Raw genomic sequence first — 25,821 nt, 5'->3', positions numbered from 1 at the left:
AACACTGTAAATTAACACGTTCACTTTAACGGCATGCTGTCGTAGGCTTCTCTGAGTACAGGTGAGCGCACGAGGGCTGAAACGCCAGCCCACTTAGGAATCTGGCACCATTTAGCATTAATGGTTGAGGACGTGACACAGTTCAGTGTAAACCGTGGAGAGCGAAACGTCGCCGTCTCAGCGAGAGTTCTTTGAGTGATCTCCCTGGTCAGAAATAAAGAAACAAATCATATTTTCACATCAACAAGAGTAATAATAGATCAGAATCTTTTTCGGCAGCTTCTTTGCGTGGTTGTTTGTAGCGACTTTCATACACATAGAATCAACCATGGTCTAAATCACATTCTTAAACATACATTTTGCACGAATGAGTTTAAACAATGGAGGTGTCTTCGAACACCCTTCATCAATTTCTGTGTATTTTGCAATAGCTATGACGCAAGAACTTCATGTGCACTGGAAGTGTAACAGCTCGAAAAATAACGTTGCGATGCAGCCGACATACTCAGATTGCCAAGCTTTCCTGAGAGCTTTAGTTCCTGTGAAGAATTTTCGAGGTGTGTAGCTCAATGTAGGCATTGTCTTAAGGTGGTGTGGTTAAATGGCGGCTGAACTGCAAAGAAACATATCTGGAGGCCGAATAACACACGGCTATATACCTAGATGTGCCCGGTTCTTGGTATAGCTAATAGCGTTCGTGGTAATACATGTGCTTGAAATGCTTTCATATGGTCCTGCAATGGCGTCTGCCTCGCTATAAATAAACACTCTCTGGAATGCGAGCTGGGGTCGGTATTATCGAGCGACCACTTTCGCGAGATTTCGCGTGACTCGGCAGCGGACGCGCCCAAGTTTACGGCCGGCAGCGCTCCTGGCATAGTGCAAAGCTATAGCGGGCTTGGTACACTGCACAACTTTGGTGTGGTATTGTTTAGGACTCGGCGCTATGGTCCAGTGGCTACGGGGTTCTGCGATTGAGCAGTAGGTTGTGGGATCGATTTCAGGGTCAGACGACCACATTCCGGTGGGGTGGAATTCAAAAACGTTCAAATACTCAGATTTGCGTGAAAGTAAAAGCACTCCAGCAGCTTTTTGGTTTCGATACGCGATGACTTCGACTCGTAATATATACTGCATGCTTGTGTATACCGAACTGTGGGAACAAGTAAGCTCTTTTGTTACTACACCCGACAAGGACAGCGGAATATATGTGTGGACGTCACGGTAGTCTCGAATTACTTTTCAGTGGCATATTTAAGCTCACTAGAGATACAACGATAGCAAATAAAACCGATTATGTTTTCAATTTTCTTGATAATCGATATAAGCGGATTGCACTGTAAACTGAGAGTCCTAGCTACGTCTGTAGTTTTTATTTGTTTACAATATTACAGTCTGTTGATGTAAATTATAAGCTAAATGCGGCTACACATCGCCACACCAAGAACTTGCGATGGGAAAATGACTTCAGTAAAGTTGTTTGAAACCAGAGAGATCGCTCGTCCAGTCTTCTGTCTTGTCCTCGTCTCTTTTTTTCGATCTGTAGGTTTATTATCAACGGAATCCAAACTCGCCCAACTTTATTACCAGAAAGATGAAGTTAACCCGAAGCAATGTATTGTCCATCATGGGTTAGCAGCCATAACTGGCAGCACATATCTACTGGCGCCAGATTTGTCCCCGATATTGTTCGAATAAATATCTACGGTACAATCATCATTTTCTAGTGGTGAAGAGCCTGCCCCCGCTAAAGAAACACAGAATACAATTGTGGATAAGGTGCCGACTAGGTGAACGCTGAAGAGGCCGTGACTGCATTCTTCGCTGCGCACGACTCCTGCACCATCGAGTCAACCGTGGCCGACGACAAGCGGCTTCGGTACTACAGGGTACACTGCGAGACTGCCAGACGTACCAGTGTATAGTGCGTGGCCGTTAACAAGAATACGCGTTTCGCGACCGCCATCCCTGCTGCTTTCAGTCAACTGCGGCCAAACACGACTCGTCGGGCACGCACTATGCACAACATAGTACGCTCTCGCAAACGTTTGTTCTTGGCGCGTATAGAGCGTTCATTCGCGTCGTTGCATCATTTATTGCGCAAAAGCGGTCGCGCTATATCTTGGTGTGAGTGGTACCACCACGAGAATAAAGCGAACCATTGCGCCGACGCCGAACTTGGATACAACGTCGCCGTTGTCGTAACGCTTTCGCTTTCGCGTTTATTCACTCGCCAGTAGTTTGGTGCTTTTGGTTTGTGCCCGACGACAAGGCTTATTCGTTTTCAATTTACGCACTTCTATGCCTTCCAAGGACATCCAAAGAGTTCTTTCTTTCTTTCTTTCTTTCTTTCTTTCTTTCTTTCTTTCTTTCTTTCTTTCTTTCTTTCTTTCTTTCTTTCTTTCTTTCTTTCTTGTTTCTTTCTTTCTTGTTTTCTTTCTTTCTTTCTTTCCTTCTTTCTGTCTTTCTTTCTTTTGCGTTCAAAGGCACGTTCATGAAACTTGACACAGCCATAGGACAAAGAACATGACCAGGCAAAGTACACAAAGAGCACCTTAGTGGCGCGACCAGCAGGCTGCGGCCACAAAAATGTGATTGATCTTCCCTCGGCTGAAACATCTTTGTTTTCTTGGACGAGTACGTGAACGTACGTACATTAGTATTTTACAAAGCATTTGCGCGTACGAGACAAAACAAATGAAAAGGACGCTCACACATGGGGAACAAATTTCAGATTTCGCAAATAGTGCGCTTATTTTGTTAAAGGTATGAAATTTTTTATGTTCTTTATAGATAACCCAGAAGACAGACCAGTCTTTATTTTGTTTTCTTATGGCGTTATTGAATAAGTCAACATGGGTGATTGTTTTAAATGAGCTGCTGCTATTCAAGGACACCTCAAATAAGTGAGGACAATCTTGATGAAGGGTTCTTGATGAAGGTGCATGAGGAGGCGATCTGAGGTATAGGGAGCGTTCCGAAATACGGGCATCAAACTTTGATCAAGCTGTTTGCAAAGAGCGAGGAATAAACTGATACAAAATTCAAGTCGCAGGCTCTTGGGAATGTGGCGCAGATATGTTAGTCTAATAAAAGAAACAAGCTTTTTAAGAGCGTGAGCAAAAGCCCCCGAGATATTCTTTAACGGCTTACGTCTCAAATAATAATAATAATAAAATAAAAAAAAGCATTTGACAGCACTACTGATCCACAAATCCGAAGCCTTCTGGTGGTGATTAACATTAATCAGGTCAGCTAAAACATCTAAAAATGGCGCTATTGTTCTTTCTGGAACCATTTGACAGCGCTTCCAGCGCTTCTTCGAAGCTCAACTATGAAAAAAAAAAGCGCCAATTTATGGGCAAAGACTGAAGAATGAAGCATTCTGTAGGTTTTCGAAGTGAGTGATTAATGCCACGTAATCTCATCAGACAAACATTGGTTTTGCTCAGAGACGTCCGAGGTACAGACAGGTTTCCAGCTGCTCTGTGCACTCGAAAAAGCACTGTAAAAGGTCGGGTCGGGTCATCTCTTTCGCAGAAATCGAGGGTCAGCTTGGGCTGTTCGCAGATACTTAGAAATCGAATCTTCTTTTCAAGATTCTTCTTGGTAGAAGCTGTCGTGGAGCCTTCAGAATCACTGCGTCGCACCGATATCACGCGAGGCACTTCGAACTAATCAGTGCTTGCATAATACGCAAGCAATCCTCCGAAGAGTGGTCATAATAATCAATGATGACGCCCGCACAGGCCCTTAATTCAGCGGAACGCGGTTTTCGATAACAACCTTAACGCGAGAATCTGACAATATTGCTACATATTGTATGGCGATAAAACAGGGCCATCGGGACAACTGTTGGAGAAAAAAAAATGAAGAGACGCTTACGACTGCTTACATGTAAGAATGAGAAAGCATTGCAGTATCTTTGGTGAAATGTTTTCGATTGATGTTTTTTTCGTGCTTTAAAGTTCTTTCTGCTGATTCAGTGTGTGTGCATACACGTTGGCCATAGACTGGAAACATTCGGACCATTTTGCTGCATAACGATGAATTTTATTTCAAGATATGCGATCCTCTATGTCTAATGGTAGGCCTGTCGTGATTGTCTTCTTCTTCATCATCATCTTCACCTTTCATAGCTGCCGCTGAGGTAGCCGCTTCAGATTCCATCGCAGTAGAGACAGCACTGATGAAATCCGCAGAGCAAGTGACGCGCGAGAAGCAGCGAGCTCATTTTGTACCGTCACGTTGCCAATGACGCACGCACTATAGGCCGCACCTTTAGTCAGCCGGATGGCTGCGACGTGACGTGTGCAATGACGCACGCACTAGGCCAACACCTTCTAGGCTACTAGCTAGTCTAGAGGGTGTGGACTAGGCGCACCTTTAGTCAGCCAGAACCACGGAGCACGCCGACCCCAGAATAAAGTCAACCAGAGAAAACTTTGTAGAGAGCACAACCTACATGCGCGAGGTATATAGCACTATAGCCGAGCCTCCAGAGTGGCTTTCGGCACTTGATGAGTTGGTAAAAATGAAGAAATTTTAATCTACCACACTGGTAAAGCAGACCAAGGTAGGTTTTATGTAGGTACCTGCCTTTTTCTGAATAAAAGCGAAAGAAAAAGAAAAAAAAGGAAGCCGCCGTGGCGTTGGGGAAACATGCTCGATTCCCACCCCGACCCAAGTGTATCAAATTTTCTTTTCAAGGCCGTTAATTAACTTTGTTCACAGGAACCTCCCTAATAAATTTGACGTGAATCCGAGCATTGTTTTACGTGTTTTACTCTTTGTGCCTTTGGCCGTTTTTGGTACCGTCGCTTGATCATGCCAGATTTTCTGCCTCATGGATGCTTTCGCATGAATAACCCCAAAAGAAGCTCGAAAATAGCGCCTCTGTCATTTTACCCTCTCAGCCAGTGTCAGTGTAGCCAGTGTCTTTCTCGTGTTCCCTACTTACAATCGTTGCGTTGCACTTTGAAGTCTGCTACTAGAGAGCTGACAAGCTCGGTAGTTGTCAATCGATATTACATGGCACAAACCAGCAGTTATCCAGGCACCGCTGTAAGGGTGTTCCTTTTATTGCGCTGTTAAGTCAGAAAGCAGCAAGTTTCCAGCATCTAACCATATCTTTAGATCACCCATCCATCGAAAGCATGAGAAACCAAAGTTCTTCTTTTTCTTTCTTTCTTAATGGTACGGGGACGTCAACAAATCTTCGGTTGCTCTTGGTGCCACCTTAATGTACACTTGTCGCAGTTCAACAGTTTGTCTGCGCTCTTGTTAGACGATAGGAGATACTTGCGTTTCCAAAAAAAAAAAAAGAAGAAGAAAAAAAAAAGACACCCGATCTGCGGTCTAAGACGCTGAAAGTATGGAAAGCTATTTAGTTCTGAAGATTCGCACCTAAAAAGCCTACAGCGCTGATAAGCAATCAAAGAATGTGCCAGGGCCTTTTCGTGCCTCTTCGCACGCGTCGTTCCGCAGATAACCGCCGCGGTGGCTCCGTGGCGATGGCGTTCTTGCTGATCAGCACGAGGTCGCGGGTTCGGTTACCAATCACGGCGGCCTCATTTCGATGGGGGCGAAATGCAATAACGTTCGCGTGCCTAGACTTAGGCTCCCGTTACAGAACCCCAGGTGGCCCAAATTAATTCTGGAACCATACACTAAAGCGTCCCTCGTAACACATTGTGCAGCTTGGGAATGTTAAACACCACAATCTTTTTCGTTCTTTTTTTTTCGTTTTTTTTGCGCAGTCCGGTTTTCAGGTATGCATAAACGCTCCCCTCTCCCAATCTCACACTTGGTGAGCTCTACCATAGTGACGCATGCGTAGTAGAAGTGTTCTGCTTCTGGCGCCACCTTAACTGTCTCGCTCAATGCGGAAACATGACCTACACATTCCAAGAAATGTTTGGAGATTGCTCCTTCGGCTATCTGTTGAACTTCACCGCACTGCACCAGTGTAACTCAATGATCAGCGCTAAAAGAAAAAGAAAATATTTCAAAATATCGGCCGGATTTCAACGACCTTCAGTTAGCAACGTCGAAAGGGTACTTCCTTAAATATCATATACATTTACGGCATTCCTTGATAGCAGTGTTTTGGTCAGGCCCTGAACACCCCTAAACACTGCTTAACACCGTGGTACAATCACCATGTGACGTAATAGGGCGGCGCGAAATAAATCTTCGCCATAACGCGCGTTTAAGTGGTCTGTCGCGCCCTTGCTGCTGAAGTGATGATGCGTCCAAAATACCGGGTGTTACAGCGAACACCTTCAAAAATGTTTTAAAAATTGCCTGTGCCAGGTAGCACAATTCTAGTCCATGAGCTGGTCTACTCGAAAAGGTGGACATTATTAGCAAAAAATTGAAACGCATTATTGACTAACGAACCAAACTTCACTAATTAAAGTTTTTAACTAATTACCTTATGGCACATATTGCAATTTATAAATTCGAGCGGGTGATACTGCAAGGCATATCCACTTGAAAAGAATTGTGTGGATGGCACCATTTACGACATATGCGCCGTAAAACTTGCGGTAGAAATGCACTGTCGTTCCACTTTGTTAACAAAACGTCGTTTTATGCATTGAAGCACAAAAGTAACTGGAACGCCCATGCATTCGTCCGTAAAGTTCGGGAATATTCCGAAACTAGTGTCATCCTTAATTTTTTTTTCAAGTGGATATGCCTTGCGAACTCCCCGGCTGCAATTTGTAAATTGCAATATGTACCGTAAGGTAATTAGTTAAAAACCTCATTAGTGATTTTTTTTGTTAATTAGTCGATTATGCATTTCAAATTTTCGAGCAATGAATGTCCGCCTTCTCGAGTAGACCAGCTCACGGACTATAATTGTGCTATCTGTCACAGGCAATTAAAAGGCTGAAACACCCGGTATAGGGAGTTGGGAAAACCGCCAATCGAATCGAATCAGCTCCTGGGAAGAAGGGAAGTGCGACGGCAGCTTCATTTCACGCCACCTTTACGTCACATAGGGGGTTGGACGGAGAGCTGCGCTTCGCGGTGCCGCGGTCGTAATCAGGCAAACTTAACGAATAATTTCACGCCAGTTATTTCGGCCTTGACGGTCATTTTTTAAATGTGGAAACCTGTAACTAAACTTTCATGACGGTGTCCTTCAGCTTTTCGATGTAAACATATGCCCTAAAGCTTGTAACTAAGAAGTTAATTATGTGATTAGTTTAGTTCGTGAATGAATCCCTTTGGTTCTTTTCGAAATTAGGTCCACATTCGTAGATAATTCATCTGCAATTACCTAATTCGAATAGGTCAATACAGATGTTTGGTCAGTGCAATAGTTGTTTTTTCTTTCTTTTTCCTTTTTTAACTGTCCGAAGTGAAAAAAAAAGCACACATTATTTTAAAACAAGCTTTTTTTATTTAGGCTTCAAGTTTGATTGTTTCAGAAATTTTCAAAGTTTGTAAAACGTTTCAATGAATCGAAGCCTTACGTTTACAAATTTGTAACTTCGCAGGAGTAAAATAGGGGAAAAAAAACCGCATTCAGTAAGGAGAAATCTGTCAGCGAATTTAGAGCATACAAAATTTATGTATTACAAGCCGTTTTGAAACCGCAAATAATTTACTGATAGTTTCACAAAATTGACGTAAGCAAAGTAACAATTTCAAGCAAACTGTAATCTAATGCGTTAGAATTTCCTGCCTTAGACGGTCTGAATGAATTGAATTCTGGGGTTTTACGTGCCAAACCACGATTTTATTACGAGGCACGCCGTAGTCGGGGACCCCGGATTAGTTTTGACCACCGCGGGATCTTTTACGTGCCCCCAATGCACGGAACACGGGCGTTTTTGCATTTCGCTCCCATCGAAATGCGGCCGCCGCGGCCGGGATTCGATCCCGCTACCCCCTGCCTATAGCTGCGCAACACCATAACCGCTAAAGGCCGAACTACACGTACGCGCATACTGGCGCGCGAAAGCTCGCGCCCACGCGTGTACGTGTAGTTTGGCGTTAAGCCACCGCGGCGGGTGGCTTAGACGCTCTGACAGGTGGTGTTAACTGAATTGTGATGTCTAGTTTTCAGGCGGAGTTACAGAGTCGTGTTGTAAACTTAGTGCCGCAGTTCTCTTTTTGCTCAGTTTACAAATATCTGGCAATTTTGTGCGAGGTATTACAGCATCCCTAAAAAATGTGACTCCTCCAGTTACTAGAATTGAAACTATAAATTCCATATCATGATTTGGAAACTTCACCCATTTTACGGTATGTATGTATGTATGTATGTATGTATGTATGTATGTATGTATGTATGTATGTATGTATGTATGTATGTATGTATGTATGTATGTATGTATGTATGTATGTATGTATGTGTGTGTGTGTGTGTGTGTGTGTGTGTGTGTGTGTATGCATGTATGATTTTCGTACGTAACGTTTTTCTGGCCCCTCTTCAACAAAAGAAAATCCGATAAAATTCCCCTGGTGCTGGACGGAATCAAACCCACGCCTCACGGGTTTCTCAAGCACAGGAGTACAGTGGCTAGAATAGGGAAGTGTGACGAAGGCCCCGCCGCTCGCGTGCGCGTTTCAGATGCAGCCGCAAGGCGGCGCTGACGCTTGTATTCACGTCGCCCGACCAGGCCCGACGATCGACTAGCCGGATAAGCGCCCCGATTCGCGATGCGAATTTCCTTTTCTTTACCTCAAATGGCACATCTTGCTCAGCCACTCGTGTTCGCGAAGATCGCAGCAACATTATAGCGACATATGCGTCCTATAAATTTGCGTACAACACGTTATTTGCTTGTGAGATCTAGGCCGTCTTGGCATGTTTACCTCGGAGGCCGCGCGGACACGCCTCGGGTTTTGCTTCACTGCGGTCTTATTTTACGCGCCAAATTACTGTCTATAAACGCACGCTTGAACGAAAACAACTGTTCTTGCTTGCAAAGATGAATTGAGCCCGAGTTGTTCGTTAAAGAAAGATGCAATCGGATTTCACTTAAATATATGTAACTGCCCTTAATTGGCATGCACCGATGATTATATTACATAAAAGTGGCCTTGGCTCGCTCAATATTTTCACGTTTGCAAGATTTCTTGAAAACTGGTATGTTATAAGCAAAATATGGTGCAATTATTGATCACTTTTGCAGCTCCAAAGCACTGCATGATTGTTGCCTTCTGTTTGGGTGGGAGCTTCTCGATCTTCTTCTTCAGTGCACTTTCTTCAATCGCGTGATTTGCCTGTTTTTGCTGCGCGAGAGCCTCGTCCAAGCTTTTCGCTTTGGCTGTTAGGCGGCGCACCGTAGCTTGGGTCCTTGCCTATAGCTTCCTGGCGTAATTTTCCTTACGCTTTAGCTGCCTAGGTCGACACCTCTGGTTGAGCAATAGCCTTCTGAGGTACTTGTGAGGTACGTAGGAGGCGATGCAGCACTTCTCAGGGCCACTTACAAGCCCCTTGCACTTCGTGGGGTAGAGGCTTTCATACCAGCTTGTCATGTTGGAGCTGCGCGCAAGAGGGAACTCCACCGACCGCGCAGCGTCAGAACAGAGCTGCATGCTGTCAACAGCCTCTAGGAGGGATGGAGGATCGCAGTGCTCATCAAGTGAGAGCTCGACACCACGTACAAACACTTAGTGTTCGATCATGCTGTCCCCGCAACAAAACAGCACAAGCTTTTGGGCGTGAAGCAAGCTCATTATTGGCCCCAGTATGCAGACGCTATATGCAACAAAAAGGGAAGTTTCAGAAAAAAACGTGCTTACCCCACTGATTGGAAGGCACGATCACATTTTGGTAATCCAGAGTTGGCGGCAAGCGTGGGTGCTTCATCCGATGTGTCGGGTGAGGCCACGTCGATTCGCCATTTCTTTTTTGTGGAGGTGCAAAGTGTGGGTCCAACATTTCTTTCGGATTACTTTTCTTAGGCACTGGCTTGGAGATGTACTTCGGGACGTTTGGAAAGATCGTCAGTATCGCATCCGGCTGTAGCAATGGCCTGCTCCTTTCCAGGCGCACCAGCTCACCACTGATGATGTGTTCACAGTGACGCGACACAAACTACGGATCGAAATGCAGTTCGCACAAAGCGGCATTTCGTTCGAGTGGCTTGTGCACCCGAGGTATGTTGCGCTGCCACTTTCGGTACGTCTCCTCGTCTTACGGTACCCCGAAGAGCGACTTCTTTTTGCACGATTTGTAACCAGTCGTGCAGACAGGCACAAAACAGCGACTTTGACGGCGGCTCATCCCTGAGCACTTGTCGGCGCCGCACGAAACATTACTTCGCACGAGAATTTCCAACAGAAAGCGGGAGAAACTCGCGGACCAATTCGTATCGGGCGCGCAGGTTGACGTATAAACGAGTGCGAGCGCCCCCTGGCGGATGCATCACAAGCGGCGACGGTGGTTGCCATAGGAGCCGCTCGGCAGTTTAGCGCGCTGCGTCGCGAGCGCACGCGGCCAGTGAGGTAATAATTCACAGCGTTCGCACGCACCGGTGCGCCGCACATCTCGGAGGCCACCCGCGAGCTTCGCGGTGGCGCCACTAGATGGTGCAGTGTGTCCAGAGGGAAGCTCGAGAGTGAGGCTGCACTACACGCCTCATACGTGACGTACTTCGGCGATGGAAATAAAGCGTGTCGCTATGTTGCTTGATTGGAAATCGCATTAACGTTGACACTCGTCGTGATGTGCCGGAATTTTTTCTTCGAAATGTAGCATACTTAATTCAAATCGGTTCAGTGGTTGCTCAATGATGACGTTTATGCGTTTCAGAGCTCTTAACACAGTCAAATCGTAGTTGGCCCTGATTTAAAGCTTCCTCGTAACGACTGAGCAATGCGATATGCAAAACCCCTTAGAGGAATTATGCTATTATAACTACGGTACAGTCGTCATCGAAAATCTGGCGAGAATCTTTCAGACAAGGACAAGGTACCAACTAGCCCGTGAACGAATTATTTTCGAAACCGTTAATGAACTCGAAAAACATTTTTTTTGCTACCTAGGAATGCAGGCTGAAATCAAATGCTACAGCCTACGTGTGTCTACTTGGCCCATGACATTTTCAAGTTGCACTGTTGCATATGTTTTTATTCCAATCTTCCGACGTCAAACTTACGTAATCGCTAACCTAAACATCGAGCGGTGACCTGCAGCGTTATTTGAACCACCCAAACGATAGCTCTCCTCCTTTATAGAAGGCCACTTTATTTCGATTTCAAAGCTAATAGCATTGCCTATTTTGACAGGTTTTCTTATCTAATTGGCTGAGAAGAGACGAGAAGTGCGCAGAAGTGGAGAGGGTTTCGGTGGGGCCGAGCTAAGACAGTGAAAGTAGGTAACTGGATGACGAGGGCGGTGCCGGCGCCTGCGATTGGCTGGCCTCCTCTTGCTTAGCTTGCGGTGGCTGGTCGAAAATTGCGGTGGCGTGCAGCGGAAAAATATAAATGACGCTAAAGCGGATCCTCAGCGAAGAAGAGTTGGCTGAGCGATGTCGTGTACGTGTCGAAGTGCTGTACAACGTTTAAATGCGACATGAAAAAAAAAAAAATGCGGCCAGCTTGACACTAGCGGTGCCAAGTCTGAAGAAACAGCGGAGCTGGGTGACGTTCCTTAGCAGCTAGTTGGTGTAGGCTTAACGTGGCTTAACTTGGCTTTTTCTAGGCAAGGTTGAGCTATCATGGCAAGGCTATTCTTTCAAGGCAAGGCTTGGCTATCATGGCAAGGCTGGGCTTTGACGTTTGGCTTGATTCTCGCGTTCTCGGTATTCCGGATCGGCTCGGCGACGTCGCATATCGGCGGTTTTGTTGGCGAGGTAGGCTGGATCGGCACGAAAACGGCGATTCCTTTCCCGCGTGGCTTGAAGGCGCTTCTCTGATCGGGCAGCCTCTTCTTCCGGCGTCAAGGTGTGCTTAGGTCTAGCCATATCTCGGTAGAGCGGATAAATACCCGGCTGCCGCCGCGCACCCGCTTTCATTAGCGCGATCACATGACTCTGCTGAACACGTGCTCGGCGCAGCTATGACGTCAATGTCCAGGCTCCTCGCTCAACCAGTTTTAGCGTTGCATACCGGAATTTTGCCAAGCTCAAATAGCTCCGCTGTTAAAAAATTCTTATACGCAAATAAATTAATTCCCCGCGGCAGCTCCGAGTAGCCAGTGCCAGGCGATCGGTAGGAAGAGGTCTTTGTATTCCTTTCGGAACGGGTCAGAACGGTCCGAAAAAAACTTCACTTTTCTTCGGCATAATAATGCAACTTTAATGCGCGCATGTCACTTTGACGTGGTGAGTTTTCGCGTTTTTGCGACGTTGCGTGACAGACAGGCTAAGCGTGGGCAGCTCGAAAACATTTAACCAATAGAGGAAGGCTAATGGCGAGAAAGGCATAGAATCAGGAATAATTATTTTTCTTTTGTTCGGTCTAATCATGCATAATCAGTGTGTATATTTCGCATCAGATCGGAAGTTCATTGCGGTTTTCGTGACGTCGTATGAAAGAAAGTCGAAGTGGGGGTGGCGCAAAATATTTTGGACGAATCGTCGAGGGGCTGATTGCAGAAATGGAATAGAAACAGTTTGTATTGTTTTACCTTATAGTTGTGTGTGTCCCTATCAAGAAACTATCATCATCAGCAATGAAGAAAGAAAAGGAAATAAACTTTCTTGCCGAGGCGGGATTCGAGCCCGCGTACTCACGGTCCCAAGGCGAGCGTCGTAACCACTAGGCTATGCAGCCACGCTTGCGGGACGTGCACTTATGCGAACCATATGATTGCGTTCGAGCGTCATCGTCTTCGTTCACAGCTGGCGCGTTCGCACGCGCTCGTGCCAATGCTCTGTCAGGTAAAGAAGAGGTTTTGCGCGCTATGCTAGGAGAGAGATAAAGAAAATGAGAGCGAGCGAGAGAGACGCATTCACGGAGCGGGTCTGCTGGAAAGCGTTGTCGGTATTGGAACGCGGTGTCGGTGTTGCAAGCTGCGCTATGCAACCCGCAGTGACGTCCATAAATCCTAGAGAGAGAGGGAGAGACACACATTCACGGAGCGGGTCTACTGGAACGCGTTGTCGGCATTGCAACACGGTGGAACACGGTGTCAGCATTGGAACATGGTGTCGGTGTTGCAAGCTGCGCTAAGCAACGCGCAGTGACGGCCGTAAGTCCGAGACGCGCGAAAAGAAATTATCATCATGATGAGTAATAAGATGAAAAGTACGCGCGCACTTCCGGAAAATGCTGGGCTACGATCGCCCAGCTTCGCTGTTTCAAGCCTTGCGCGGCCGAGTGCCAGGTTAAGCGTTTTTTTTTTTCTTCTCTGATGCCAGGTGACCTGCAGAATTCTGAACCCGACTGTACATGCCTTTGTCTCGCGATGGCCAGGAATGCTTTCGCGAAGCTCCGCCTGCGACATCGTACTGACTGGGAGGACACGGCATTAAAGCATTAGAAATACAGGGCTGATTCTTGAGCTTTTACATCTCATAGGTAAACCTGGGTTGCGAAAGGCGCCGTAGTGAAGTGCTCCTGTTTGACTTTGGCCTCCTAGGGTGCTTTAAAGTGCACCGAAATCTCAATACACGGACGTTGTCTATACATTCCTACTCCGTCTGAATGCGAAGCAATACAGGATGCGCTGTAATGAATAATGCATTGGCCCCGTTTGACCGAGTAGAAAGGTCTTGTGTAATCCTTTCTTTTCTTGGATGGGTCAAGCAGGCGGAGTTCCGCAATGTCGCACAGTCACAGCGGACCGGAAAAACTGCTGTTGTGATCCGTTGCGCCCATGCCGCATCCCATAACAAGATTCCCCAGCTTGCCGGAGTTGATACCGTTTATTCAGCCTCCCACAACATTTAGCGGCGGTGAAAAACGATACTAAAAGCTCTGGTGAAGAAAGTGCGAAGCAAACAAACAAACAAATAAACAAACGTTTTTCCAAACTGGCTTTTTTTCTTCTTTGTAACCGACTGTGGCTCCGTTATCTTGCGGCCGTTTTTACACCAGATAAACAGGCCAGTATGTGAACAAATGCCTTCGTGAACACAGCATTCAGTCTGTGACAGGCTTACCTTGCAATGCATTGCAAAGGCTTGCGGCTGCAGCCTTCTTGGTGAATGAAAAAAAAAAAAGAAGAAAAGCGGTTGTATAGAAAAAAGACGCGATGAAATGGTACGGCTGGACCCAAGCTACCCGCCCAGCCGAACTAACCAAACAATGTGTTGATAAGGCAGCGATTTCGCTGCCCGAAGAAGGTTTTACTTTGTTTTCGTACATGCTGATTTATGGTACAGAGCTACATGTCCGTCAAAAAAAAAAAAAAAAAAAAAAAAAAAAAAAAAAAAAAAAAAACGAAGCAAGAAGGAACACCTGGTTTTGTTTTTAACGTCGTCATGGCAGCCTCTCTCATCTATCTCGGTGATATGCGGCAGCTTATAAAGAGCACGTCCCCCGAATAAAGATTTGTTGGAGGCAGGCACAATCGTTCCCATCTTTTCCTCTGTCCGTGACTTAGTAAGCACTTCCGAAATACGAGGTGAAATATTCGCTGCACACAACCAACTGAAACCAAAACCTAACGTGAAACAACGAGCAGGGACTTCAGAAGTGTACGGTATTTTGGTAAATATAGCGGGTAGGTAGAGGGTATGAACGGCTGACCAAATGAATCCTCCTCCTAAAAAAATACAGGCGAAGCAATTGCCAAAACAAGGTAGGAAGGAGTAGGAGAGAAAAAATCGCGAAGAGAGAGACCAGAACAGGCAAACGTGACGTTTGCCTACGTATTGTTTTGCTACCTTCGTGCATTAGATATCGCTTGCAGAGCAGATTTTTGCATTTATTTCTCGGTTATTGTATTATTTTGATATCCTTCTAAAAATCATTGTAAGCTGCAGTGCATAGTGCGTTAAAAATAGCAAGAGACGGCGTAACACGTACTAAATTCTGGGTATCTTTTTTCAGCTTACCGAAGTTTAACAGTAATTTGATATTACATCCCAGAAACTAAACTGAAGAATATGTATCATCCAAGAGCTGTAAACAAATTGATTCGATACGATTTGGATGTATACTTTGGGGAAAGAACAATGGACAACAAGTTCGTATGAAGACGCGCCGGTTTGCTCGCAACCTAAGCACGAAACGGGGAACAGCAGCGTGCATTTTGCACCCGTGCGCGAGCGTCTATCCTAGCTTGCCCCGGTTTTAGGCTTAGCGGAGCAGGTCGTGAAGAAACTTCGTGCTTCCTTGATCCCTTTGGTCAGTAAAATTTTGTCCCCGATAGTACCGAGGGCGCACTTTAAAACAAAGAGACGACGAAACTGGCATGTGTGCCACCGCTCAATACAAGCGAGGCGGTCCGACAATGGTGAGCAGAATAACGGAATATAAGGGAGGGGGGGGGGGGGGGCGATGTTCTCTATCGAAAACGTGATATCATAGTTTCAACAGCTCATTTTCTCGAAGTCCCGAGGAAACGTGTTTTCTCGCGATTGAAGATTTTCGCTCGCGCACAGAGAAATTGAGAAAGAGTGAGAAAGAGAAAAAGAGCAGGTGACTAACGCTCTATTCAGGGGAGCTACTGAGATTTACGCTGAACGCGCAGGCGCCTTCAAAATGCGTGCGCTGAGGAAAAAAAAAAAGTTTCAATGGCGGACGCTCGCTCTATGAGCTTCCTTCTTTTACCCGAGCAGCAGATAAACATAAACACAGTGCTCACGACACGCGTATTCTGAAGCGGGGAAATGTATAAACAAACACGGCGCTACAGGCGAATGTGCACTGGAGCCGAAGACGGTGAACCCATAAGCGAAACAAGACAAGGCAAAAAGAGCAACTGCGCGTCAGTCTTTCGACCGACGTGGGGCACTAAACTTAAGAAGCAAACCGGGTAACAAACCGAGAGGAACCGGTGGGAGCAGAAGGAAGGAGGCCGAAAGAGGCACACACGAAGAGCGCACAGTAGGAATTGTCCCATCGATCTTCTCTTCGACTCCGCAGAGCACGGGCTTTCTTTTCATACCCGCGGAGAGCAGCGAAATGCGCCGACGGCAAAGAATTCGGTATCCCCGATTCTGACAAAGCAATCTCCGATCGGAGAATCTACGGAAGCCGAGCAATCGCGAGCCCTTTCTGCGCTTTCTTTCGCCCCGCGCGACGCGGACAAAAGGGAAAGAGCTCAAATTGACGAAAATTTCGTCTGCCCTCACTCATGGTGGTTTGGTACACGCATACGCACATATGCCGTATGCCTATGTGGATTAGGGGCACAGGTATAGAGGGGAACGCCAGAAGTGTAATAAGGGACGGAGGGCAAACGCCGGCAGCGATGCGCACCAAATCACGGAGCACACGCAATTCAACGAAGGTGCATGTTGCGCGATATAGGTAGGAAGAAGGGGAGGGGGGGGGGGGGGGGGGCAGAAGGATTTTTGAAGCGCAGGCCGCACGCAGGCCCAGAGGAATGTTTGGTGTATCTTTAATTTGCTCGCTGTGGACGATGATTGAATGCGTAAGAATAGCAAATCCGACCGGAACGACAACATTGAAAAACAAAATCACATTTGCCGTTACATCTTGAAGCTTGTAATCGCCAGGTAGCATGTTTTTAACAAAAACGAAGCGCATAACCTAACAGCGACGAAAGAACGAAATTAACTGTAACATTGTCCTCTTAGGTTGACCAGAAGTCTTTTACGTGCCCTTTAAAAGAGAAATTTCCGAAGCCTATTAAAATCAAATGAACAAAGGATTGATTGCCATTTGTATTCACCGATGGGTGAACAACGTGCAGATAAGGGTTCGGTGGCAGCCTTCCGAAATTCCCGACGCTCTGCATATGAAACAAAGCGACTACCCGGCACACTTGAATTAGCCCACGGTGACAGAGTTATTCCGACTTTGGCAGGCTGTAAGGCTCACCGTCGTAAATGAGAACAGTCGCGAGTGGGCGCTCTATTCCGACTGAAGAAGAGCCATGTTGATGAACAAGGTTCTCCTCTCGTGAACGCAACTGTTTGCTACCCTTTCCAGTCGCAATGACATATGCCATCGTCTGTGACCGGCCATCAAGATCAAGCCAACTTTTCAATAGATATCGAGTCATATTGGTATAGAAGGAAATGCAACAGTAGACGTAATGACCTCTGCCGCCGTCTTGTTAAGTACCTGCACTGAAGTCACGTTGTGGGGGGCCAAATACCTACACAGTTTGCTATAAAAGCTGTGCGTAGCCGGATGCTTCAACGAGCGCACGAAAATGTCACTGCTAACTGACCTGTCGGTGAACGTCGGTTTAGGGCCGATTTACACTCGAGCCGCATGCCGCGCCGGCCGCCTGCCGCACGCGTGCGTCCGTGCGAAAAACTGCACATGTCGCACACCTTGTGCACAAATTTCAGTTCACACTACATAAATTTCAGTTCACACTGGGTCCGCACGTGTAGTGTAAACCGAAATTCATGCACCAATGTGCGAAATGTGCAAAAATGCACAAATGTGCGAAAATTCATGCACCAATGTGTGCTTTGCGCACGACCGCATGCGTGCTGCAGGCGGCCGATGCAGCTAGAGCGTTAATCTAGAGCGATGCAGAGTGAGCATTACCGCACCGGCGACACAAAGCATCGCCTACGTATCCCTGCATGCGGCCCTAAAGGCTATAGCTCCTTACTCCACACCATGAAAAGGATCTCTTCGGTGCTTTGCTTGATTAACAACAAGGACACGCGCGCATCAATTTCCTCCAATGTGACCAGCAGCAAGAGCAGATGCGTGGTTGTTTAACCATTTTAGACCGGCGCCCTTTCGCGGTAGTCAATGTTCCTGGAGGCTGACCGTGCGTTTCTAGACAGATGCGCTCTCACTATCCTTTGAAACTTTCTCGTAGTCAAGGACTATAAAGTGCACTATCCTGGAATAGGTGGTAACTGCAACGTTTCTGCTCCATGCACCCAGTTCACATTTTCAACTTTTGGCAATTGTAAATTTTCTTCTCCGTGACCTAGCTTATTCACTCAACTAGCAAAAAAATTGTAACGTTTCTGCTCCTTTTTAGCTTCGCATATGTTCATTTAGGCTTACATTTACCCGATATGTATCAAAATGCCGTGCAAGCGATCCTGCATCGCTTCCACAAATCTCGGCAGTCTTAAGTGCTCTTGCGCTCGCTTTTTCTGTTTAGTCGCTAGTACGCACGGCGACCGTGTTGCTTTTGGTGGCGCTTACTTTTCTTGTTTAATAATATGCAATCTGTGATTATTCAGTGTTTTGTGCAACGAGGCGGTGCCTGTGGGTGTTCTGAAGATTTTCTTTTATAGTGTAAACTGGTGTTGAATTCTTCCTTTGCTCGTTGCCCATGATTTTATGTCTCAAGATTAGCGGTGCTCCCTAGTGCGCGAGATTTCAAACTGTGGACGCTGTGCGCACGAACACCTAAAGCATCTTTTTTTAATTTGAGCGTTTCTCTGCGGTATAAAAATCTGTAAATACAAACTTCCAAAGCTCTTAGGCCAAGTGAGTTCGCTTATAGACCAGAATTTGCAGCACTTCCTATAGTGGGCAGCCATGTTTTGCCGGAGACTGCGGGAACTGGCGGAAAAAAGGAAAGAACAAGTACGGAAACGCTCAGCCCGTTCTTTTCGCATGCTTACCGCCATTGTTCGCTCACCATGGCTTTGTCGTCAGCTGCCCCGACATCATATCGGCAGCCCAGCGTGCGCTGTGCCAACAGCTGACGACTGGGGTCGAGATTGAGTGCGCTTGCAATAAACGGGCGTGCAAGAGTAACAAATTCTGGTTCATACGATTGGGCTAATTTCCATTTCTTTTTGTTATGTTTTTCTTTATTACTTCTCTAACCTTCGTTCTGGCTCTGCATACAGGTTTATTTCTGAGGATTTTGGAATAGCGGTCCTATAAGGGAACATATCTTCCCAGTCTTATGCCAGAAATAGTAAATATATGAGCAATATTAATCCAAGTAAATCCGCGCACACAGAATCATGTTAGTATATGCGTTTTGTTCTTTGTAAAAAAAAAAACGTTTTTTTTAGCCAAACTGCATTCTTGGAAGTATAGCACGTATCAAAAGTAAGTGCTGTTTCTGATTGTGTCTTCAGGTTAAACCGATCCTTGTGACTGACTGCCACAAACACGACTCCTGAAAGCGGGGTCTCAAGACGGTGCTGGTTGAGGGAAATTTCCGTGCTCACGGCAAGGCCAATAACAAGATCTATTGCCAGAATATTTTAAGTTGGAGGCCTGATGACGCCTAATAACGCATGTTTATGGACATGACTCCTCCTGAGGCACGATTGTTGGCATAGCTCAGGAAGCAGCAGTCACAGGAGCGTCGGTTAGTTTCACAGGAGCAATTGCTATGGCGGCCATACTATCGCTATAGACCATGGAGGAAATAAACGAAATAGGAGAGGCCCTGACGTCACGTTTTTGAAGCTGGAAGTGCAACCATCTTGGTGTGCCATCTCCCTTTACGTCGCCAATCAGCTCGCCCGAGCAAATGGGCGCGAGCTTTGAACTTGCGTTGTGACAAGCTGCCGGAAGTGTGTGTTGCTGACGCGCGTCAGAACAAAACCTACGAAAGTTCAGTAACAGGTTTAGTGAAGCAGACACGCTCCTGTGCTTTTACGTGGCACATTGAAGAAGAGGACGAAGATCCGCGCCATGATTACATATTACTGGCCAACACTCGCATTCACAGACCCAAAACACAACTTTAAGGCTCCCAAAACACACTCCAAACACAGCTTGTCTGGCGAACTAAACGTTCTTCATCATGACCCGCGCTGAAAAATGTTTTCTCACTTTTCGGAAGCCGAGAGCAGCAGCGAAAGATTAAACGCGGCGGTTGCTATGGCAACGACGATGCTTTGCACATCAGTCCCAGTGCTCCTTTGGGAAAAACACCACGTGACTTCCGCCACACACACTTCAACTCATCCGGGCTGGCCGGGGCTTCTCCTACGCCTTCCTTCCTCCATGCTATAGATTTTTGTTTTATTGCGATAGCAATTATATGGACACTTCAACCGGATTTCTGCCGTCGGCGTCGCCGTCGCCGTCGCCGTTGCCGTCGCCGTTGCCGTCGCCGTCGCCGTGAGGTTCCCTATAGATAAAATCTTCGCCGCGCGCCGTATGCCCGAGCGGAAGCGTGCGGGGACGCGCGCTATCACGGAGAGCGAACGCACTCAATCTCCCACGCGCAAGCAAGGAAGCGGGAAGCCAGCGCCGGAGGAAGCGGGGGGGGGGGGGGGGGGCGCACTTCTCTTCTGCCAACAACCGCTCTCGTCGCTCGCTCGCACCGTCGCTTATCTCCACACGGCTCTGACCTTTACGCGCCGTGCATTCGCCGCTGAGTTTCCGTTGAAGCGATAGACCGCACGTAACTTCGCCCGCTGCTGCGGCATATGCGCTTGCTGCCAGCGTTTTGACAGTCGTTGTCTGCAGTCATTCAGTGTGATCTATTCATGTTTGTTTGTGCGCGCTCACACCACGCTTGTTCAATCAGTTAGTAATAGTCGGGCCACATTTTCCAACGCACGCTACACATGCAATGCTGCCCGGGTCGGCAGTGCAGCGCTACAGGTGTGTCCCTTCGCACGCGCTGCCCACGGGAAGCGCTTCTCATCAACACCACCGTTTCACACGCGCCTTCTCGTGGTCATCGAGTCTCTCTTCATGTCGGTCTACTTACGCCGCAGCACACCTGCTTACTTAATCAGCTCATGTTCACTACAATTCATATTGCTACCAAAGCCGCTCACCTTACTTCGTATGACAATGCTGTGTTGCTATCGCATTCATTGCTTCGCCGCGAAACTGTGACATTTTTTATGTTTTATGGACGTCGTCACGTTGCGTATAGGCCGCGGCGCCATTTATAACCTGTCTGCTTTCGACGCCATGCTGGCTTGGGCGAGTGCTGTGTGTTGTATGCCAGATATACGGTCGGTGGCCGTTGCTGGTGGTTGTGTTCGCGCTCGCACGGTCTACTTAGTATGACTGGACGTCTTCTACACTGGATACGATTTCATGAGGCCTACTGAAGTGATTTAAGTCGGCATGGCCAGAGTTTCTGCTGGCGTTGAGGCGGACGGAGCACCCAGCGCGATGTGTGCGTGCGTGTTTGAGCCTACAATCAGCCTCGGAGATCAGTTGTGTATTTCTAAAAAAAATTTTCTCACGAATGTGCCCTTATTGCAACATTCTCCCGGTAGTTCGAGTTGTGGTTTAGCAGCAATCAGTAGTTAAAGAACATACGCGGCGATCATAACAGCGTGGGTACCATGCAGCTATCGGAACAAGTTCTGCTGTTTACTTTGACAAGCGTTCAAATTATTATCTGTACATACATTGCTCACGGTACGATACATTGGACGCGGTACGTTTCCGCTTACAAATAAAATAGGTTTCGTTAGTAATAACAAAATTGGAATGAATTGGAATTGGAATGCAGTGGTCGAGTGGGCCCCTGCGGACTGCGCAAGCGTCTGTAGCAGCTGCCATCACGGGTAACCTGTATGCCGACAGAGCAGCTCGAGAATTTGCACATAACCGAGCACTCATCACGCCGACTGCAGATGACCCTGACCCAGTTGACCCCGAATATTCAGCAATCCTGAACTACCACAGAGGCAGTCGCTTGCGATATCCCCCACCCCATCGAATACTAAAGACGGAGGATGGCGCTGCCTGGCGTAGGCTCCAGACAGGCACTTACACGAACCTACACATATTACATCGCATGCACCCCACAGCCTACAGGGACGAATGCCCGTGGTGTGGGGCCACACCAACCCTATGCCACATTACGTGGGAGTGCACGCTACACAACATAGAACACCACGACACGAACACCACGAGGGAGCAATGGGAGGCACTGCTGTCCAGCTCGGCCCTCGACGACCAGCTCAAGCTCATCCAGAGAGCAGAGAAGATGGCAAGAGCCAGCGGAGCCCTGGACTAGGGGCCCCGACCATTAGCGATGCCCCATTGGGGCAAGACAAAACTATATTTGCATTAAAGTTTATCTATCTATCATCTGTAGCAGCTACTTAGCGGTAAGTGCTGGTTTATAGATCCGTTTGTTCTATAGCGTATAGACCGATCAGACGACATCAAGATGCGTCGTCTTATTGAGGCGTTAGTCCGTTTTTTTTCCCGCGAAGGATGGCGATGAAATCGGCCGATTTACCCCTATAGACAAGCGTAATTTACACTGTACAACCCGCAAAGAGATGAAACCCATATTTTCTTCTTTTCTTTCCTCTTTTTTTATCGGTCTTGTTGGGCCCGTCCTCGACGGCGCACTCACCTGTCTTGCGGAAATTGAGCCCCTCACAAATGGCCATTACATGTTCACGCGATTTCTTGTTGGATATTACGCAATGCCGAAGCACAAGACATACGTATCATGTTTGCCTACCAACCAGAGTGATCGCTGTTTTGAGTGACGCCATCGGCCTCATAAGGAGGCTAATGAAGACATACGATATTAGGCTTGAAATGCGTGAGGACGATGCTGGTGGTACCCGCCGTGGTTGCTTAGTGTATTTGGCGTTGCGCTGCTAAGCACGCGGTCGCAGGATCGAATCCTGGCCGCAGCGGCTGCATTTCGATTAGGGCGAAATGCAAAAACGCTCATGTACTGTGCTTTGAGCGCATTTTAAAGAACCCCAGGAGGTAGAAATTAATTCGGAGTCTCCCACTGCAGTGTGCCTCATAATTACATCGTGGCTTTGGTACGTAAAACCCCAAATTAATTATTTATTATTTCAGTTAATTGTTTCTCACGTGGAATGATCTTTGGGCTTTGCAGGGTTAAAGGGAGCTTCAGGAAGTGAACGAAGCAGGCGACGATGGCAGTGCCTCGAGCACCCCAATTTTGCGAAGTGGTGCTTAATGCCCCTTTTCCTCTCCTATCGCAGTGCCTGTTGGGAAACAAATTAATCAACAAAAATTAATCCGGAGTCACCCATTACGGCGTGCCTCATAATCAGGTCGTGGTTTTGGCACGTAAAACCCCAGAATGTAATTTTTTAACGCCGGTAGGCGACGCAAGTATTCTAACGATTGGAGCTTAGATGTTTCGGGCTTGCATTCGGTTGGCCGTACACGAGCACTCTCATGTTTCAGTTTCCACGGCAAGCGATCAGATAGAGAAAATATTTTCCAATTCACTCTGGCAGTCCACAGACGCCGCTGCACTTCGTTGAGTGGAAACCGATGCAGCCAGTGCAGCGAAAACAGTTAACAAAACACATACAGGGGCTGGTTATGCACGAGGCATGTTTGCGTAGTCAAGATAAATTTCCGCATACTGAAATTACTGCGGCACCCAGTGGTTCCCAGATTACCTATTATGAACTGATATCACAAACTCATCAGAGAAGTTGGTAAAACCAAATCATTTCGCAGCACCGCGCCGGCTCGCACAAGCCAGAGAGGAGGCCCAGGCGCGCCGCGCGTTGATTGCCAGGCCTTTTCTCCGCACCCACCTTTTCGGTGGGTGCGGAGGAACATAAAATACGCATACATAAACACACATACACATACATAAAAATATCAAGCAACCACAACATACCTTGTCTTTTTGGTCGCTTAAACTGTGGAGAGAGAGATTATTTGACTTGATAGGGCTTTCCTCACCAGCGTTTACATACGCTACATTGCCTGGCGAATGGCTGAGAGCCGAACGTTATCAAACGTTGTGGGAGAGCTGAAGAAAAAGCTCTGCAAAAATGCCAAGAAAGACGAGATCACGCACCGGCCATGTGTCTCACGAGCTTCTTGGAGGTGAGGTGGTAGACGGCGACGAGCTTGTCGTCAGCCTCGGTGGTGCAGAACACATGCTGCGAGTCCGGTGCGGCCACGAGCTGGCGGATGGGCGCAGGCAACGTTAGCGAGAGCACCTGCGGCGGCAGTGCTAGGCTCAGCCACGACGTCACCGGCACCAGTAGCGGCGTCTTGGCTTGGCTACACCAGCTGCTCGCCTGGCTCACCAGGTCCCCGAGCACCTTGGAGTTGCCGTCTGCGGGAGAGATAGCGGCCGCAGCTGTCAAGACCACCCGGTGCTTTCGTCGAGGCTGCTGGGTGCACTACAGCGATCACACCGAGACTTTCTTTGTTCAATACTTTAGCGGTGCTTTGCACAAATCACTGAGTGCTGATGCTTCTAAGGCATCGCAGCACATTTTACCTGTGGGCGCTGCTAGGTTGGCCAAACTGGCCGATCCATTAATTATTATTATTATTATTATTATTATTATTATTATTATTATTATTATTATTATTATTATTATTATTATTATTATTATTTCCTTCAACGAAACATACAATTGACAGAGAGGAAAAATAGGTGGGGAGCAGGCTGACAGCTGCCACCGGAAGGGGCACAACGCCCACCTGCTCTTAGTGAACTCTTAGTGAAGGAGAGGGTAGTAAAATAAAAACTGAATATGGGAAGAAGGGAAGGAAAAATGGAAGAACAAAATGACTGATCCCAAAGACAAAGAGTAACACAACGACAAAGGATAGAACATGGCCGTAGGAGCAGAACATAGAAAATCACTCACAGTAATTACAAAATATTACTAAAAAGAAGAACAATAAAGTCCAATGTCTTGTCACAGGCAAAAAAATGCTCTAGAAACACGAGAAGCAACGTCAATTTTCTTTGAGAAAAGTAAGGAGGGTGCGGTAAGCCTGATAGCGTCAAGACGCAGAACCTCTCGGCAAGAGAGAGAGAGAGAGAAAGAAAGGAAAGACAAGGAGGTTAGCCAGTGTAAACCTCTTGGCAAATAGACATTCATCGAGGGCCGTTCGTCGAAGAATACTGTAGTCCCACAGTAGCGACGTGCGCTGTGAAGGAAAAGTGGGCCACTCCAATATCAAGTGTCTCAGAGGAACCACAAGACGGACTGTCCACATGTCCTCGTCGGTGTAAACGTTCACACATTTGGGCACAGCTTGAGTAGTAGTGCTCTAAGCACGACGAGGCAAGCCTTGACCGCGATCACGGAGATAAAACGATTCATTTGGACCACGCTGGCAGGGGTGTGAGCCGCTGCCTCATGTATATACATGAGGCAGCGAAGAGTCAGCAGACGAGTGACATCGAGCTGAAACAAAATTTGTGTGCAGTCTCAGTCATTGTGAGCATAATTGGAAGCCAGTCGGTTAGCCGCTTCATCTCAGGCTATAGATATATGTACGAAGGTATCCGCTGGCCTGCGAGGGATGCCCCGAGAAATTGAAGTTTTCTGGCAGAGGAAGTAAGGATACGCAAAAGCGGCCCATCAGCGTCAGTTTTCTGTAGTCTGTTAAGGACAGCGCTGGAGTCAGTAAGGATGACAATCTTCGATGCGTTTTAACTCCTCTTTCATATATTTTAGTGCAACATCAATCGCTGTCAGCCCCGCAGTTGATGAGGCGGAATGCGGTACCTGAAACACCCTTCGGATTTCAGTTTAAGGGTCGAAGAAAGTTACTGAGGTGACTTGAGCGTCGTTTTGTAGAGATGCGCCTGAATGCAAACCGCTTGAAGATAATCTCAAAATGTTTCGAACAAGTGTGACTGGGCCGATTATAATAGTGCCGGAACAGGCAGTTTAGACTGTGTGTATTTCAGGAATTGAGAGATAAACGCGGAATACGCATTTGTCGGAATCTTTCAGAGGTATAACTGAACCAGCATCTTCAGAACTGCAATCAGTGGGTGTTAACAACGCCACAATTTTTTCCATGTGAGAGAGCGGTCAGTGAATCCGCTGATTAAGGAATGTTGTACCATCTGAC

The 25,821-nt window shown here is 47.1% G+C and overlaps 1 protein-coding gene across 1 annotated transcript in view; it reads right to left on the bottom strand.

Moving 5' to 3' along the window:
- Nucleotides 1-25,821, bottom strand: part of LOC119436680 (protein qui-1-like) — a 556,193-nt gene that overhangs the window by 36,246 nt on the left and 494,126 nt on the right. The window contains exon 17 of the mRNA XM_037703643.2: nucleotides 23,792-24,055. Coding sequence (XP_037559571.2) covers nucleotides 23,792-24,055 — 264 coding nt within the window. The remainder of the gene's footprint in view (nucleotides 1-23,791; nucleotides 24,056-25,821) is intronic.

Source organism: Dermacentor silvarum, chromosome 1 (genome assembly GCF_013339745.2).
Source record: "Dermacentor silvarum isolate Dsil-2018 chromosome 1, BIME_Dsil_1.4, whole genome shotgun sequence".
Classification (NCBI taxonomy): Eukaryota; Metazoa; Arthropoda; class Arachnida; order Ixodida; family Ixodidae; genus Dermacentor; species Dermacentor silvarum.
The sequence above is the reverse complement of the archived record's forward strand: the minus strand, read 5'-3'. Positions and strand labels throughout refer to the sequence as shown.